Source organism: Diuraphis noxia, unplaced genomic scaffold, assembly GCF_037042655.1.
Source record: "Diuraphis noxia isolate RWA-SAM2 unplaced genomic scaffold, SU_Dnox_SAM2 contig0005, whole genome shotgun sequence".
NCBI lineage: Eukaryota > Metazoa > Arthropoda > Insecta > Hemiptera > Aphididae > Diuraphis > Diuraphis noxia.
Genome location: NW_028301715.1, coordinates 23724130 through 23743180, shown reverse-complemented (window position 1 = coordinate 23743180; position 19051 = coordinate 23724130). Strand labels below are relative to the sequence as shown.

Below are 19051 nucleotides of genomic sequence, written 5' to 3'. Positions count from 1 at the left end.
GATATCATATTATTCTTTGATAATAATTATTAAATAAAACCGCGGTAAATTTGAATCGGCCAATCAGAGAACAGCGGTCGTGTAGCAATGTACAGTATGTTAATATGCGACCCGGCCACCGATGTGGGCCGTGATGTGGAGAAGACCGGTACGCCGCGGACGGACAACTACAGGCGAACAGTGTAGGCAGTTTTAGGCACCTCGACGAGTGCCGAGGAGGTCAGACTGTTGGAAGTCATCGGTAACGTTATTGCGCCGCCGCCGCTATTCGCCGGTCGCACAGCCGGTGTATAATAATATGGTGAAAAGGGGCGGCTGAGCGTGTGTGAAGTACAGACGGCGTTAACGGATAATATATTGGTATATTATACAGAGTGATTCTGTCGTGTGTTTCGCGCACGTTGCATTTTTCGGTTAGGGTTTTTAAACGCGGCTGCTGTTGGCCGAACCGAATCAATCGCACGGATCGGAAAAGCGTTTTGCTTTTTCCGCTTCGATATCATATTATAAGTTTCTCAGGGGAATCCTTCGTTACTTAACCAAATTTTGACTGGTCATCGCCTCATCGGCAGTGTATAAATCGCAAATCAATAAATTACGTCGCCGGCGAATAAATTACACGCAAATAAAAAGGGTTTTTTAAAGCGTGGTCACCATTAAATTGTCCGTCAATGATATTAATGTTACTGCGAAATCGTTAAATTGTTTTCCATTTAAATGCCGTGTTGGTATGTTTCGCCGTGTTACATAATTACGAGCCGTTAAACGGTGTTAACATATTATTACATATTATTGCTGTCGTGTTGTAGTCACACAAAGTCACAGATACATTATTAATGCGTTAATCGGGTGGTATATGATACGTAGTAGGACCATGCCATGTAAAATGTATACATAATAATATCATGGGAGCGTTAACCGAATCTTAAGACGAAAACTAGTCAAAGAACAATTTTAATTTGTAGGAAATCGGTGAGCTGCAGACTCCAAGTGTTACCACTCACAAGTCAGTGGTTACGTTTCAACTTGACTAATAATATTACTATGTCGTTGCGCGCTAGTCGATTCCGCTGGTTGTTGCCGATATCTATTTTTGTCGTCACGAGAACGGAACCGATCTCGTACGTGATATTAATAATAATAATGATCCGTGACATGCGACAACGACGTGTAATAAAAAATCGATTGTAACATTTAAATTTTTAATGTGTACCTGTACCTGCTATTATCTATTATACACCCGCGACTCGCGGTACAATCGCGGAATTACTGATAAATCTATTCTGCGGTAAGGAAAAGCGCGACCGGTACTACACAACACTCGCCACTCGCATCGCTCTGTATACGCGCGCCGCCAGAGCCGCCGCCGCCGCCGCCTTAAATACCGAAAACCGGCAGGCACCCGGCCCAGTCAGCCAAACGCGCGCCACTATTGTGTACGTGCTGCGCACTCAAGCGTACACAGCACACAATCCGTGTGAATATCGCATTGTATTAATTCATGATAGGTAACCGTGCGATTATTGTATATGAAAACGTCATATCGTACTCGGCTAAGTTAATTTATTTACAAAAATAAGGTTCTATTTTCCTGTCGTAACGTCGAAGAATTCCATTTCAAGTGAGTACCTACATTTTACCTGTCATAATATCTATTATTGTTAATGTGAGCAAAATGCATTAATAATGCAACTTCTTAATAATTGTTATGTAAAATATTAATATCCCTTCGCCACCACGACGGACGGGTTTCGCTTTTGTTTAATTTTCCGCGCCGCGTCAAAAGCACATTTCGGCCGGAAGTCGGATTCGACGGCGCCGGGCACCGCTCGGGTCCCGTCGTCGTCGCCGCCGCCGCCGAGAAAACCGCTTGCCCCTTCGTGCACGCAAAAATGTCATTTCGTAAATCGATAGCGGCGCGTACCGGCCCTTCCCACCCCCGCCCCGCCGGTCGCTCTCGTCCGGCGAAAACCTCGTGTGGCAAGCATTGTGATATTCGTTAACGATATCGTTATGGATTCCGCGACCGAGAAAAACGCCGTCAGCTATTGTAGTCGTATCGCGACGTAATGATAATAATATATCGTATTATCCTTAACAATGGTTATCGCGGGGTGATGGTTAAAAACTCGGTGGGTTTTTCCCGAGACGTGGCCGGTTGCCGCCGCTTTCGGTGTGGAACGGCGAGGAGACCACCGCGATGTCGTGGCAACGATGGTGGTGGTGGTGGTGGTGGTGGAGGATTTCGAAGGGACGTCAGATCGAGCGCGCCAATGTGTTTCCGCCAAGAACGATCTCAACGCTTTTTGTCCGACGTCGAGATTTTTTACACGCCCACGGTCCTATCGCCCATTTCGTCGTGGCCGGTACGACGCGATTTTATTTCGTGTAAAATACGCCACAAGCATATCTAATATTATTATAGCGTTAGACGGAGTAACCCGCTCGTCTGCAGTCTGTACGGTTATTTTATTCCCGCCCCCTTCTCCGTCCCCCGCACTCGTCTGAATCTTTGTTTCCTGTGGCCGCCGCATCACCACCACCACCCGTCGCCCTACCGCTGGGCCACAACAGCCGCCGACGTCGTTGTAACGCGTCGGCCAACTCTCACGAGCCGGTGACCTCTGCAGTGCGCCGCTACTATAATTCTCTACTCATCGTCGTGTCTCGCACTATTGTTATATCGCCATACTATAGTACTATACACATTGCTCCGGTCTCTGCCATATTGATGTTACGCGTTTAAATCGATCGGAACGCGTTTCGGCGGTAACCGTAACGTATTTTCTCCACTCCCCTCAAAACCCCACGGCGCCGCCGACTGCGGAGACGCGATCTGCGGTTGTTTGGACGAAAATTAAACACGCGATGATCACGATGCGCCGATGATAGGCTAATATGATTATTATTATTATTATTATTATTATTATTATAAATCTATAAATGATTTATTATATAATCGAATTATCGGCGCGGCCGTCGATAATCGATGAGGCCAACCCACGGTTTGTTGCGTTCTCGTCTTGCACGTAATATTATTATTACTATTTTTTCAGAATACTTTTAATGTAATTTTTATCGCCTTATTCCCGCTTTTCCCTTCTGCGATCACTGAGCATTGTAATTGCGCGCGCACGCACACCTTGGACCAACCGCTGACGTGTTACACGTGTGTGTATGACCTTTAGGTTAGGTATTTTATGTCGGTCAAACGCGGCTGTGTCGGACAGGGAAACGTGTTAATTATTGGCATAATGCGAATTGTAAATCGATACGCAACGCACGCGGCCTTTGCACCGCGAAACCGTGTTATCTGGTACACGGCCGGATGTGGATATCAGGCGGCGGTGCCCCGTGGAATTGCGACAAGTCTGTCGAGAATATAAAATATGTAAATTTGCGTTTAAATTTAACTACATTCCTACAACGTATCTTGCAGGTTACTAGTTTATAAACAAGCCTCGGGTTTCTCACCTAATGACATTTTTGCCGACCATCCGGAAATGATTTGTTCATATTATTATTATAAATGCACGTACCGCGATTTGATTATTGTTCGGTTCGTAATATAATCGTATAATTATAAATATTATGATACGATAGAGTTGTGCGACATTTCAGTTCGACGTTACCGGTGCCCGGTGGTGAATGGATTCTACTGAATTCGTCCGTACCACCAACTGTATCTAAAACGTTGGCCAACATTTAATTTTTACGGTTACTAAATAGAAAAATAAAAAATATTTTCATAAGATTTGAAAGGGTATTTCAATGTTTCTTTCAACAGTAAGTTTTTATTGTAAACATGAGTGGCGTACTACAATTTATATGGTCAATCATTCCAAATGACAAAATTCGATATCTATCTTGTTTGAGTACTATACTTTAGGTAGATTTTTGATAAATATTGACAATATTAACAACCGTAAGATGTTACATAATCCATGGGACGTGAGTGTAATTTCAGTAGAGGACAGACATTTTTCCAGTATCTTAATGGGAGTGAAAATTGAAAATTTAGAACTAATAATAAAGAACTTTTTCAGTATTTATGACTTACATTAAGTGTGCAACATAATATTATATTATAATACTAGTTACAGTTAATAGGTAGGTGGTACCAATTAAATCTAAGAAGATTATTCAAACATAGATTATTGATATTAAATACTATCAACCGATCTATCAAAGGAAATACTAGGTATCATATTATATTATTATCTGGTATATTATTTTGTATACGTTTTTACAATGTATTAGCTTCGGTATTAGTTAACAATTTCTGAGTAAAAATTAATATTTATTACGTCATAGATTTTGAATTTTTTTAAATGCCTGCAATGTTAGCAGATTGTTGGAATATTAAATATTATATAATGTATCATTTTCTCTATATATTAAAAATATGATAAATACATCGTAAAATATCAAATTTCAAGTGTTTAACAGTAGGTAACTATAAATTTCAAATTTGAAATTGTGCATCCAGGTATAATGTAGGTACTATAATTTAATATACAATGGCCGTATAAAATAATTTGTTCTATACCAATACAAAATTACAAAAAAACAAATTTTCGTTCCTAATAAATAGTGAAATATATCTGTGCTCTTACGTCATTACTCATTACAACTAACTCTTCTGAAATCAGTAAAGTTAAAGGTAATCTATTACTTATTGAACAAATTTAGTGACAATGGATGGATTTAAGTAGCTCATAATCTTAATGTTTTTTCTAATTAATTATAAAGTGTAGGTACCTATTGTTGCTGAAATTAAAACGTGTCAAGTTATAAAGATAATACAATTTCAAAATTGTATGTTAAATTAATCCACCTCCTGGATAGAATACATTCTGTGGGATATTATATAATATAGGTTCTCTTTTCTTGGTGATGAATAATGTATTATAATATAAGAAGAATATAAATTAATTTGGTAATTTCATATTCATATCATTAAGTACGAGGTTGAGTATAAACTGCAATAGTGCATTATTACTTTTTGTAAATTAAAATATAAAATCAAACATTACTTTAATCGCATTTTCGTAAGCAGAGATTATTTATAGGATCATCTCCGGCCTAAATCCAGCAAATATTTTGAAGATTTTCCTTAGTCTGAACAACTTGTTTGACCCCTTTAAATCAAATAGCTTCCTTGTTCTGCTTAGTATTAAAAAAAAATATCTACAATTTTTTTAGATTTAATTAAGTATTTTGAGGTTTCGTAATTTATTTATATGTGTTTTTTTACATAATGTTGTAATAAAACTTTGTATTATGATGTATGTTGGACGAATTAGAGATCAAGTTGTTAATAGAAATCAAATAAATAGTTCTCCTTTATCAGTTGTGTATGATTTTGTAATTAATTTTCTATATTTGCAATAAATTACATAATAATGAATAACTAATAATGTTTATTTACTGATAAACATTTTACATTAAAAAATGTATTAAATATCAATATATAATATTTACGAATGTATATATTTATTTACTGTCTAAATACTGTTTTGACAATTATAATTTTTGAATTTTGTGATTAATTTCAATTAAATTTGTGAACATTTATTTTTAAATTGCCTTTTCCTAATTACAATTAATCCTATTAAGAATTCTATTTTGTAAATTCCTCATTGTAAAATGTATATTTTTGAATTATTTTTACTCTCTTATTTATTTTAAATACATTTTCAGTTATTTTAATGACTGTTTAGGTATATTATGTTTGTATTACTTGTTGTAGCTAAATGTATTTTCAAACTGTTCAGCACTTCAAAGTGGTGTTCTTTTTTAAGCATGTTTACTTTTATGGAGTGTAGTGATTTATAATGCTTACTAAAAAGTAATCTGCACGACCGTACCTAACTATGTAAATAGTCTAATAGTATGTGTAGTTGGTAATACATAATAATGTGCAAAGCTTAAATCGTTGATTATAGTAATATAGTGTCTTATGAGCTGTTTATTGTTTTATTTACAATCATGTATAAACATCGTAAGAATTGATATTTGTTACCTACATTTTATTAATTATGTTAATTGTTTATTATTTACTTATCTATATTTTTATTTGTTATTATCTATTCAGAGTTTAAAAATTAGTTTTTAAAAAGTTATGCTGATGCATATATGAATCATTTTTTTTTACAAAAATTCTTTGTTAGGCCATATATTACAAAGCTGAACAATAAATTCAATTGATAAAATAATCACATGACAATACAATAGTGAAAAAGACTCCCGCTTACTTAATTTAAAACAGTGTGGTAAGAGAATTTCAATTGTTAAATCCTGTTAAATGGGATAATCCAAGTAATATGGAATATTAAATTGTATTTGTAAACATTTTTCATGCTAAAGTAAATTGTATCGTATCATCTACTTATATTGATTGATTTAATCAATCCTGATTTAGGCATAAGATTTATATCTTTTTAAATATGCAAATATATTGTATTCAAAATTCAAATATCTATTTCAAAAATATATATTTTATCAGAGTTTTAAATGGCTTAACATAATTAATAACTATATTAAATCCGTAAAACTTGTTTAAAATTAGAATTTTAACAAATAACATTACGATCCTGGTAGTGTAGTATTTTTATTAGGCACGCTTAATTTTTATTTTTAGGATTTTACTTGTGACATTAATAAGGACATACAATACAGTTAATACACCTCAAAATATTGACCTATGGTATAATATTAAAGTTTCTCTTAAATATTCAAATTGGCCTTTAATATTAAAATAAAAAATTAATTTTCATATAATATAATTTATAAATATAAATATATAGTACCTATACAATATTCTTGGAGTATTTTCTGTAGCTAAACACGACGTATTGTGTTGGTCTTGGGTCAATAATCAAGGACTGTCAAGAAAAGTGGGTGCTGACGTTCTACCTGAATTGTTTATGAATTAATGATAAATTCCCCCTGCTGCACGTCATCTAGAGTTTCTACCACGCAAATAAATGATACGATATGTTTTATATTTTCGAAAAAATGTTGTCTACATACTTTTTATAATATTAGGTACATTACTTAGATTAGATTATCCTGTTTAGTATGATTGAACAATACAGATTCCTTTATCACTTCATTTTAAATTATGTAACAACTCATCGTGAGATATTTTGTATAATACAACTTAACTACCTATCGCTACCAATATAATATATTTGATAAAATTAGTATTTTATTTATTGATTATGAAGATTATTATTAATCATTGGAGTTAATAACTAATCAATAACTAGTAATCGCTTTAACCTGTAAAATATAATTTGTTCTGTATTTAATACAATCCAGTTTTATCATTCTGGGGTAAGTCAATTCATATTTATTAAATAATTTATTTGACGTGGGACAGTTTAATGACAATTAATCATCGTTGACGTTTAGAATTTAAGGTGACACAAAAAGGCGTTGAAACCTAAAAAATGATAAATGACCAATATATTGAATGGTGGAGATTAGCACTTGAGCTGATCTTTTTAAATTCCTTTAACGAGCTTAAATTTAATCTATTTCGTAAGTAGGTTAGAATGTTAGATTGTTTGTTAATTTTGAACCTTCCAATGTTGGGACATACTGTACAAACTGTGACTGTATTTATGTTAACTTATTTAGTATTATTTATTAGTAGTAATTATTAATTATTAATTTAATGAATAATGTTACTATAGACTATAGAGTATCTCGTACAGTATACATAATAATTATTGAAAATCGCGATTTCCACCCAGAAATATATACGAGTATATACTTTATTACCTACCTAATATAATTTAATTTAATACAATATAATAATTATTCAATAAAATAAAAATAATAAATGACCTATTAATGTTATGTTGAAATTCGTTTAATGTTTATTTTTGTGCGTGACGATTAAAAAATTTTAAAATCCCTATTTCTACCGTTTCGTGTTGATAATCTTCGTAAAACACGATATTCATTCATTCTTGGTATTTTTTTCTAGTCCATGATAAGCATTTTTTTTGTTTTAGTTGTCAGTTGTAATCGGACTTATGTTGTAAAAGTAAAAAATGATACCCACATAATATTATGTTACGTATCTATTTGATAAAAACCGCAGTAAAAGAAATAAAAAAAAAAATTTAATTTAAAAATTAAATTAAAAAAAAAAACTTAACTGTGGCACCATTAATTTACAGTGCACTCCTAGTGGTTGAACTAAAATAGATTTTTCTATGTTTTTAAACTTAATCAAAATTTCTTTACTAAATAACTATTATAGTGAAGTATGAGTTTGATATGTTTTATACCTACTAAAAAATGTATTCATGTTTAGTCAATAAATTATTTAGATGAGTAAAAAAATTATAACTTCGTTAGGTTTGTGACATTTGTATGTATTCACTTAGAGTGTATATGAATGTGAGTTTTATTAACGTTCAAGGTCTAAGTCTGCAGGTTTCTAAGTAGATTATTTAATGGTTGCAAATTCATCTTAAAATTATTTTAATATAATTTTACAGTGTTATCAATTTTTGTAATATAGTCTGAAAGAATACTTAAATTAAGTTAGTAATTATGTAATTTGTTTTAAATTATTATGTACTAGAGTAGGAACCTATGCAAAAAATATACTTGTTTTGAACAAAGAAATAATTTGATTGTTCCTATTTCTAAAATATTCCGTATAGCAATAATTTTCGCTTTTGTAGTATTAATTTGTTTAAGTACATATTTTTAGTGTTCATAATAAGTGATATATTTTATGCTTGTATTTTTTAAGCTTAATAGTTTTATATCGATTATGCACTTATATATGAAGGTAGTAAGTACCTATAGTTATACTAATTACTTAATTGTTAAATTATTTTTAAAAAGAACCCTTTTGTCAAAACAAAGATAATGGTTTTCTTCATAATTGTCAGGTATATATCATAAATTCATAATAAGTGAAACTCGGCGAGAGATTTAAAATATAAATTAGGTAGTAGGTACACGTGCTTAAGGTGAAGAAAAATGTTTATCACTTTGTCTACTTTATGTTTAATAGTTGTGACTTGACCACGAGGACTGCATTTATAATAAATTAAAATATTGTTAAATCCTCAAGCCACTACAACATTGTACGTTTTGTACAAATTTTGTCTTTCAATATTTCTTTTGTAAATTAAAGCTTGTATTACTTAGTTGAATACGATAGTTATTTCATTTCAAAATCAGTTATTATTGAATCGTGTATAACCATGATTTTTGTGAAATTCGAATAATTGATATATTATTGACTTGAATATATTTATTATGTAAATTGTACTTTGATGTAATATTAAACCTAACCCGTGACTAGACCTAATGCATAAAATAAATTATTATGCAGTGGCATACCAAAAGTCAATGTTTCATATCGATGACGATACAAAATACGTCGTCATTTGTTCGATGATTAACGAGTGTTATGAATTATAATAATTCATTTAATATATAAATTAAAAAAATTTAATTTAATATTCGTCTTATATAAATGTCAAATTGCAATGAAACTTTAGAAAATTGTTGAGTACACTCTCGTGAAGGTTTCTAAGATTTTACATCCGGACGTATTACAAATTAAAAGCAAATTTAAATATGCACTAAGAAAGCAATTTCCTAAATGACATAATTGTTTTCTAATTTCATAATCACATCGAATATTAAATAACGGATTGAACCAAGTTAGAATCATATTATAAAGAATTGGCATTTTTAACGGGCAACGAATGCTCGGGGTCAGCTAGTTGATTAATATAGTTAGTATTTTGTTTATTGAACATAGTTAAATCAGTCTACTGTCTTCCTTCATTTACCTGTCAAGGACATAAGAATGCTACATGTCGTTGTCATCGTAGTCAGTATTTTTAGACTAATCTCTGGACTACAGTCAAGTAGTGAATAGCCAATGTTCAATAGTTATGTGCGTCCGTACATTTTTATCATATAGGACAGCAGTAGCAACTAACGTTATCTAAAATAATTGACAATAGGTACCTACATCAATACTTTTGAATCAAGCCAGCAGGCTTACAATTTTGTACAATTTTCACATCTAATTCTACAGAATTACTAATTAGTATACAATTATGTTTTATTTAAAATTCTCCCACAAGTTTTAAAGCTCTAAATTAATTTAATGTTAATATCTAATATTTTTATATTTTCATATTAAAAATTAATTTTAAAACAATAGTTAAAATTGTATTATTATACATCTAAAATTTTCAAATCCAATTGAGGTGTATCTTACATTTGTTTTTATGATTTATATGAAATTGATACTAGGTCATTAACCCAGCAAAGTCCAGTATTATATTTTCTAACACCGTTTTGTCCAATTAGATCTAATAAATGTGGTCAAAGTAATTTTGGTTCTCTAATGCACTTATATCCAAAGTGCAATTTATATTTTAACTTAACTTGAGCTTTAAATTGGATGTCATCCTCGTTTTTGATATTATGCGTGTTTCATATTTCATAATATCTTCCATATATTTCTGTGTGTGTATCACAAATATATATAGATGTGTTTTTTGTGGGCTGCTATTATTTCATGAAATCAGAAATTATTCATATGTCCATCATAATAATATTATATTATACAGTCAATTGAATAACATTATTAGAAATTAAATATACTATAATATACTTAGGATCCCCTCCCCGTTATTAAAAAGAACAACATAATGTGATCATTAGAATATAAACAATAATTAAAAAAATATTTACGAGTTTAATATTTAAAATGTTGCTAAATATTGCTAATGTATTAAAATAATATAGCCATACCACATTTTGCTCTATTTAAATGTAAATTGTACTATTTTAATGCATAATTATTATTTTACGATACAGATTTTTTAATTTTACTGTCATACGTTTAAAATTAAAATGTAATATCAATAAAATTAATTTAAATATTCATTTCGGGATGATAATTATGCAAGTTATAGTAACCATACGCTGATTGTATAAGACAGTTTTCTAAAACAGAAATTAATTTTTGTTTTTGAGCCTACTTAAACATGTATATTGTATAAGAGAAAGTGGTTTATGATATAATGTTAAATCATCATGCAAATAAAACTAATTGACTCGAATTTTTTTATTACGCTACATAAATGTGTTTCTATATTATAAATTCAAGTAGTCGACTATTATTATTATTATTATTAGTCAACAAAATTATTTCATAAAGACTAAATAGTATAATTATTTTAATTTTGTAATTTAGTACATGTATAAAGATGATATTTTAAATATCGCCCCGTAATGTGCATGCGCATATTATTAATATACTTTTCGGGATTGACTGAAAATAAAATACGCTGAACACTTTTAAATGGATCACTCTGTGTGTTATGTGTTGTAAGTTGTTACATTGTTTATATATTATATGTATTAGTTGCATATCTGATAGGTAAGTTTACTATTTAAGAGACAATCAATCGTTCGATGAACGTCTAACATTCTAGTCCGTCTTGATGAAGGAAAGGCGTAAATACACGAGTTTAGACTCTAACGAATGTAGCCTCTAAACTCGTTTCGATGGTTGTTCTATGCCAACGATTAAAAAATTGGACACGTATTCATGCAGTGCGTAGAGGTTATATAGGTTCGATAGCTGGTCTTCGCCACCCGTTATTCCTTTTTTTTACCGTATGTACACGTGTGGTGTAATACCTACGTGTAAACTGGTTTTGTTTTTTATTATTATGTTTTTCTTCGTATTTTTCTATTAAAAGTAGCTGAAATCGTAGGTCGTTGGCCATAATGTCTATTGTTGTACGTATCCTGAAATATAAATTATTTTTTTTCGTGTTTTATCTTTGTGTTTATAGAATCTCAAAAAGATTTTTTTTATTTCATGTAATATACCTCTATTATATACATTAACTGAAGATTTTTTTAGTTTCCTGGAGTTTGCTGCATATTATATCGTACTCGATTGGGAATGCATTTGCTTTTTATAACAGAGTTAATTACTACTATACCTATATAAACTGTTTGGCAATCGAAAATATATTGGTGGTTGATCGTTGTTGAGTGAAAAGTAATGTATCAAATTTGATGGTATGTAACTTCTTGTATGGTTTTGTAGAGTTTGTTTCTTCTCATTGCTATTGGTTTTTTATAACTTGTTCCTCGAGTTTTTATATTAACAGTTTATATAGGTAGGTACCATGTTTAACTACTGTTTATCACTAATCTTCTATATTGATGTGTTTAAAAAATTTCGTTAACATACCAGACATTTCTTTAGGATTTGTCCGCCTTAAACTTATCTAAGATATTTGGAAATCATTGTAGAGAATATTTGGTGTATTATATAATATTAAGCATTAGCTTTTGATTGATCTTATTTTGACTTTTGCTACTATAAATTTCACACCAATTATTTTTTATTCGTGAAATGTTTGGTTTGATTGGTGTCACGTATTAAAAGTTTATTTTTAAGACTATTTGAATTTGGATTTTTTGCAAATTTTTGGATCATTCGCTAAGAATTTTCTTATAAGTAGTCCTCTAATCTTAAAAAAGAATCCCTAACTTTTCAAGTTGATTATTGTGATTTAATAATTTTAGTTGATCAACTATGACAAAATATTTGCAATTGATACTAGGCGAATTGCGATATTAATAGCGTCTGTTTAAATCAAATCCGTTTTAACCTAGGTATTAATTAGTAGATAGACAATAATGTATTGATTATTAATTTATGCTTACACAATAAAGACAATTTCTATTTCTCACAAATAAAAACACGCGACAAAGCTGTAATTTTAATAAAAATCCGTTCTATGGTACGTTTGCTTAAAAAAATCTAATTACTCATAAAATTGATTACCTTCATAACGATAATGACGTTGTGAATTGTGATGTTATATCCGTATTGTAATAAAATTAAATGTTTGTATTACGGGATAACTGATTATTAGTTATTAATTCTTTTATAGACAGCGATTATTTAGTCGATTGTAAATTTTTAATTGTGTTGCAATAATATACGTACGTTGGTACTATCGAAACTCAGTTGACGCGTAACTTTAAAAATAATATAGAACGCCATAAAATTACAATTCAAAGTATATACAAATAACTAATAAGTTGGTATATAATAACTATTTTATAAAAAATGACGCTGTTAAAATGTGTGTTAAAAGTAAACTGCAAAAACCTAACGGTGTACCTAGTTCAACGTTGTATAATCAAATAAGATATTCGCAGGAATACCTAATAATACGCAAAGATTAAATTTTCGAAAATTCTAGCAGTAATTCAATTCTGATTTCTTAAAATATTTAAACATTTTGGATTTCTTCCAAGTTAAAGATGTTTTTTTTTTTGCAGATCTCTCTAGGTTCATGCGATAGTGGGTTCGTGAATATTTTTAGTATTATGATCATTCTATAGTTTGATGTTGGATTTATATTTTATTTTATTTATTTTATTTTATCGATAATTCAATTTTATTACTGAATGTTTATCTTGTACACTTTGTTATGTAAACTTGTTGGTATAATGTTATAGTACAGCGGTTTCCAACCTTTTTACCCGGCGGTGCCCTTTTGTTTGTACAAATTTTGTTAGGTGCCCTCGAGGTGCCCTTCTGTGAATATCATCATTTTTTGATAAAAATAAACACTAGTTTTTATTCATAACTGATTAAAATAATTTTATTAAACACATTATTAACAAATTATGATTTTATAGTTGAAAATAAAAAGAAAAAATTCTGCTTTAATAGTGAAAAACTAATAATTAATGAGATATTTGAGGCTGCTTATCTTTAGAAAGTTTGGCAATATTTTTATCTATTATTAAATTATTCGACACATATTAGAAACACTATAATTAGTATTAGATATACAGATAGAATGCTAAGTAGTTTTGTAAGTAAAACAATTTTTTGCCTTTTCAACTACCATACATTTTTAATATATAATTTAATATTTTTTTTTCATTCTCGGATGAGCCTTGATGCCTCTTATACGAGCTCGCGGTGCACAGGTTGGGAATCGCTGTTATAGTATATTGTGTTTGTGGTTCGATTGATAAAACATTAATACTAAACATTTCACTGGTGGTCCGATGGTATTATGCGTTATCGAAAACATATGATAGGAGACGGTTTGAGAATGTTTGTTTCGTTGGCGGATGTAAAAATCACCTCACCGGTTTATTTTTCCGTTTTTCTTTTCATTATGTTTAAACGAGGTTTTAACTTTTAGAAATATATTATTACTACAATTTCATGTTATTCCAGAAAAATGTGATCTATCTAATTTTATGAGAACAAAAAAATTTCGATCACCTTAGCCTTAACTCAAATAACATTGCTATTATAAAACAAAACAAACATTTTTAATTATTAACAAACATGTAGGCGTATAAAAGTGTGTTCCACTAGTGACCCGTGAGGACATAATATCCCAGTGTACTGGTAAGGATGGACAAGTTTTGACTTTCAGCAGACAGCACATAATAATATTTTCTTGCTGAACGACAGACGACAGTATACTACTATTTATGATAGAAAGTCCGACCGATTAGATAAAAATACATGAAACGAATAGTAACTATGCACTTGATATCAAAAACACGGTGTTATTTTATCTGTTGTTATTCGTCTACAATATAATGTTATTGTGTGTTGTGTGCATTTTCAAAGTTTATAAACTCACGCAAATTTTTGTTTTATTAAATCCATAATATTTGTAGTGATTCATCAGAAATCGTTCCCATAAAAATTTGAATTAAACTACGACTTAAATCAAGTAATTTTTTTAATATTTCTCTATATGGTTATTTATTATAAATTAAAATTAAAAAAGATACTTATGATTCGAAATATTTCACATTAAGTATTTTTATTATCATACATAATTTGCCTTATATCTGGGTAACAGACAGTTTGTAGTATGATTGATTTTTTATTTCTAGTGAAACACAACTATAAATTAATGTCCATGTATTTGATAGACCGCATCATTTGACTATGCACTTAATATATTATGATTGTAACATAATATATTCATAAATCACAAATATCGTTTATGCTAAAATGAACTTTATTGAACCATTACTGAAACAGTAAAACGACCATGAAATCTAGAACATTTGGTGTCGATGATTTAGTATAACTCGACTCTGCTTTGTCCATGTGGCATTCGTGCTTTATATCGTGAAATAGCAACTGTTGACAATGATGAAATCAATTTTTTTTTATATCGTACCTACATAGGTTGAGACAGATTTTGTTCAGTGTATACATTTTACGATTATTCTAAAAAAAATATTGCTCTCTAATTCTATTTACAAAATAATTAGTACTTTTACAAAATTAATATCAAAAATTATTATAACCTCAATTAAAAATCCTAATCAATATCCATTTTTCAATACGTTTTCACTATTTTATTGAAATAAATACATACGGATGTTATAAATAACCATGTACCTAATTATATAGAAAATATAAATAAATCTTTATATGTATTAAGTCGCCTGTGAGCTATAAAAATAGTTAGTTAGATGAATTTTATTACAATTATTATAATAAGTATTTTGTATTTGCTCATTTTTCAGGTCCTATATTGAATCTCATACATTATTAAGATGGGAGTACAAATGAGAACAAAGACCGAAGAAACGGCTGAGCCTCTGATTGAAAATAACAACAAGGATAGCTTGGATGAACCTCTGAAGCCACAACCTCCACAAAAACGTGAAATATTATGGGCTACAGCTATATATTTAACCACTTGGCACATATTAGCTGTTATCTGTACGATACTTTACTGGAAGAATGTCAAAATGGCTACCATCTTATGGAGTGAGTACTATATTATTATATATGGTTTTTTTTAAATTAAATTAAACTAATTTAGTATATAAATTATCATTTATTGCCGAGCTTAATTTAAAAAAAAAAAATTGAATCAGGTTGTTTGGGTTCTGCCATAGTTTTTTGTTTTTTATGTAACTAACCATTTCTGTATGTCCCTATACTTTTTGAATTGCAATTTTAAAATTAAATGATATTTTTATATTATATTATAATAAGTTTTGGTAACATTATTCTTATATTGTTTATTGATTATTAGGTCTTCTTGTTGGATTCATTGGACAGTTTGGTGTAACAGCAGGTGTGCACAGATATTACACTCACAAAGCGTACAAAGCCAAGATTCCTTTGCAAATCATTCTTCTGGCTTGCTATTCAGTTGCTGGACAGGTATTTAAATTATATATATATAATTATAAAATATATGTATATATATTAATATAATTATATTATTTTATTTATATTACAGTACAGAGTAACAGATTGGGTTCATGACCATAGATTGCACCATAAATTTAGTGACACTGATGGTGATCCCCATAATGCTAAACGAGGATTGTTCTTCTCACATATTGGTTGGTTGATGCAACGTGGACACCCAGAAGTATTCCGTCGTAGCAAAACCATTGATATGACTGATATAAATAACGACCCCTTAGTGCAATTCCACACAAAGTATATTTAACATTTTAAACACTTAAAATATATAAAAAGATTAATTTTTTTTTTTTTAGATATTATTGGTTTTTCAAAATAACTTTATGTTTCGTATTGCCTGTACTTGTACCTGTGTTTTGTTGGAATGAAAGCTGGATGGAAGCAATTGGAATTAGTGGAGTATTGCGGTTTGTGATTTTCACCAACATGACATTTTCAATCAATAGCTTGGCTCACTTCTGGGGAACAAAACCATATGACACGTAATTAACATATTTTTATTATTGTTTTTATATTGTTTCTAATGGATTATATATTTTTTAAATTTATTTTATAGACGCATAAGACCTGTACAGAACATGGCTTTGGCTATTTTGACTACCGGAGAAGGCTGGCATAACTATCATCATGCATTCCCATGGGACTACCGGGCAGAAGAATATGGTGGAAACTTTACCAACCCAACTACCGTAGTTTTGGATTTGTTTGCCAAAATTGGATGGGCATACGACTGCAAAACACCATCAGCAGATCTCATCAAACAAGTGGCTAACAAGCATGGAGATGGAAGTTGGAGCGAAATACCGGCTGAATGCAAATAGATTATTATCAACACTAATGCATTTTTCTAAATAATTAAAAGACTTCATGAACTTTTAAATGCCTTCATAGAATGTTATTTAATATCTAAAATTACAAAGACTAGAATACAATTATGTTGTACATCTATGAAATGATAATAACTGCAATGGCATTCAGTATTTCAATAGTTTTTGGTTTTACTTTAAATTTTGGTGTAATTTTATAGATTTTTTTTCTTGTGAATATTAGCAATACGATTGGGTAACAACATATTAGTTTAACTACACATATTTATATACTCACACATACATATTATATATTTATATATACACACTATACAGCTAACGCTTTACACATACTGTTGTACATAGTACAGTCAATTTTGGCTAAATTCCTGTTGTCTTGCACATAAAAAAATAATGAATCACTTACCGTTATAACTACACCTTAAAATACTTTAATTTAAAACATGTATATGGTGATCATTGAAACAAAATAGCATATTGTGCTAATAATGCTCAAACATTAGTACCCAATCGTATTACATTGTCCAAAATTTAGATAAGTATCAAATAAAAATTATTTATTATAAACATTTAGTTAATCGGTTGCAGCTGTCCAATGACGAATCAATATTCCCAACGAGCTTATGAATATAGCATCAAGTAATCTTACAATGAATACAAGTGTGTGTGTACATGTATGGACAAAAGATGTGAATGTGATATTGTAATGTTTATAGATATATGGAAATTTGTGATGTATTTCACTTTCTTTAAAATGTACAGTTTAACATAATATTACGATTCTAGACGTAACAATATTTACTGGTATCGTGCCATTCTCATAGGTTGATAAATGAGTATGTTAGCAAAATATACAAAACTAGATGATTATTATAATATTATAAAATATATTATAGTAGAGCCAGATATCTACAATATGCTATGTAATATTATGCACATAGGCACCAATCACCAGAATACCTATCACATTAACACATATACATACATGTATACATTATGTTAGTCATTAGACCCTTAATAATAGGTGTAGGAAATTTTTTTGTGATTTTCTTTTGTTTTATCATTATGGTAATTAATATTAATGGTATTAGAAGTAACACGATGAACTGAAATAAATAAAATTTTATTTACAAAATAAACTCATTGTTTTATAATTAGGTAACACATTATGAACAAGTTTTGGTACAAATATATTTTAATAGTTTTCAATCGTTACTGGTCTAGCAAATATTTCATATAATCTAATTATATTACAAACAAAGGGCTGGTGGATTCAATTAATCTTTAATAAGATGGGATATATTATGATGTTCTGAAAATATTACAAGAAATGTACTAAAAAATGTAAAAATAAAGTGTATAAAAATTATTAATTGTGAAAATATTCTTGTATCCTTTATTATTCTGCGATACATTTTAAACTTTAATAGAATAATAAATTTAAATAGATACGGATAGACTGACTAGTGACTATTGTTGTTATACCGTTCCCAAATTATAAGTGAAAACTCTAATAAAAATTCTTATAATATTATGAATGGTTGGTCTGGTTGGAAATGTGGACCATAAAATCATCAAGATTTGGTTTTTAATATTTTTATAAGTCGTGAAAATTGTCCTAAAATGCAAATGGCTCAATCCTTTTCATATTGAAATTGTACATAAAGTCATATTATTAAAGTTTTAATACTTAACATTTATTAACATTGGCTTAATATTTTTTAGTATCTTAAGGTAAGTGGAGTGATTCAATTGATAATTTACTATTAAATAAAAATGTAGTTGGAGCTTCATTGATTGTGTTGTTTTATTGTATAGTCATTCTAAGTCATTATAAAAGTTGAGATTTTAGTGTATACACATTTGATTCTTAAAATCATATTTTCTGTCATCAGAATTTGAGTATTTAATATTA

The 19051-nt window shown here is 29.8% G+C and overlaps 1 protein-coding gene across 1 annotated transcript; it reads left to right on the top strand.

Annotated features, from left to right (window-relative positions):
- The first annotated feature begins 1395 nt into the window (after window positions 1–1395).
- Window positions 1396–17189, top strand: LOC107168295 (acyl-CoA Delta(11) desaturase-like). Its single transcript, XM_015517652.2, has 6 exons — window positions 1396–1621; window positions 15613–15859; window positions 16131–16261; window positions 16341–16546; window positions 16606–16791; window positions 16866–17189. The coding sequence occupies exons 2-6, from the start codon at window positions 15643–15645 to the stop codon at window positions 17128–17130; spliced, it is 1005 nt and encodes a 334-aa protein (XP_015373138.2). The 5' UTR covers window positions 1396–1621; window positions 15613–15642; the 3' UTR covers window positions 17131–17189.
- The last annotated feature ends 1862 nt before the right edge of the window (window positions 17190–19051 follow it).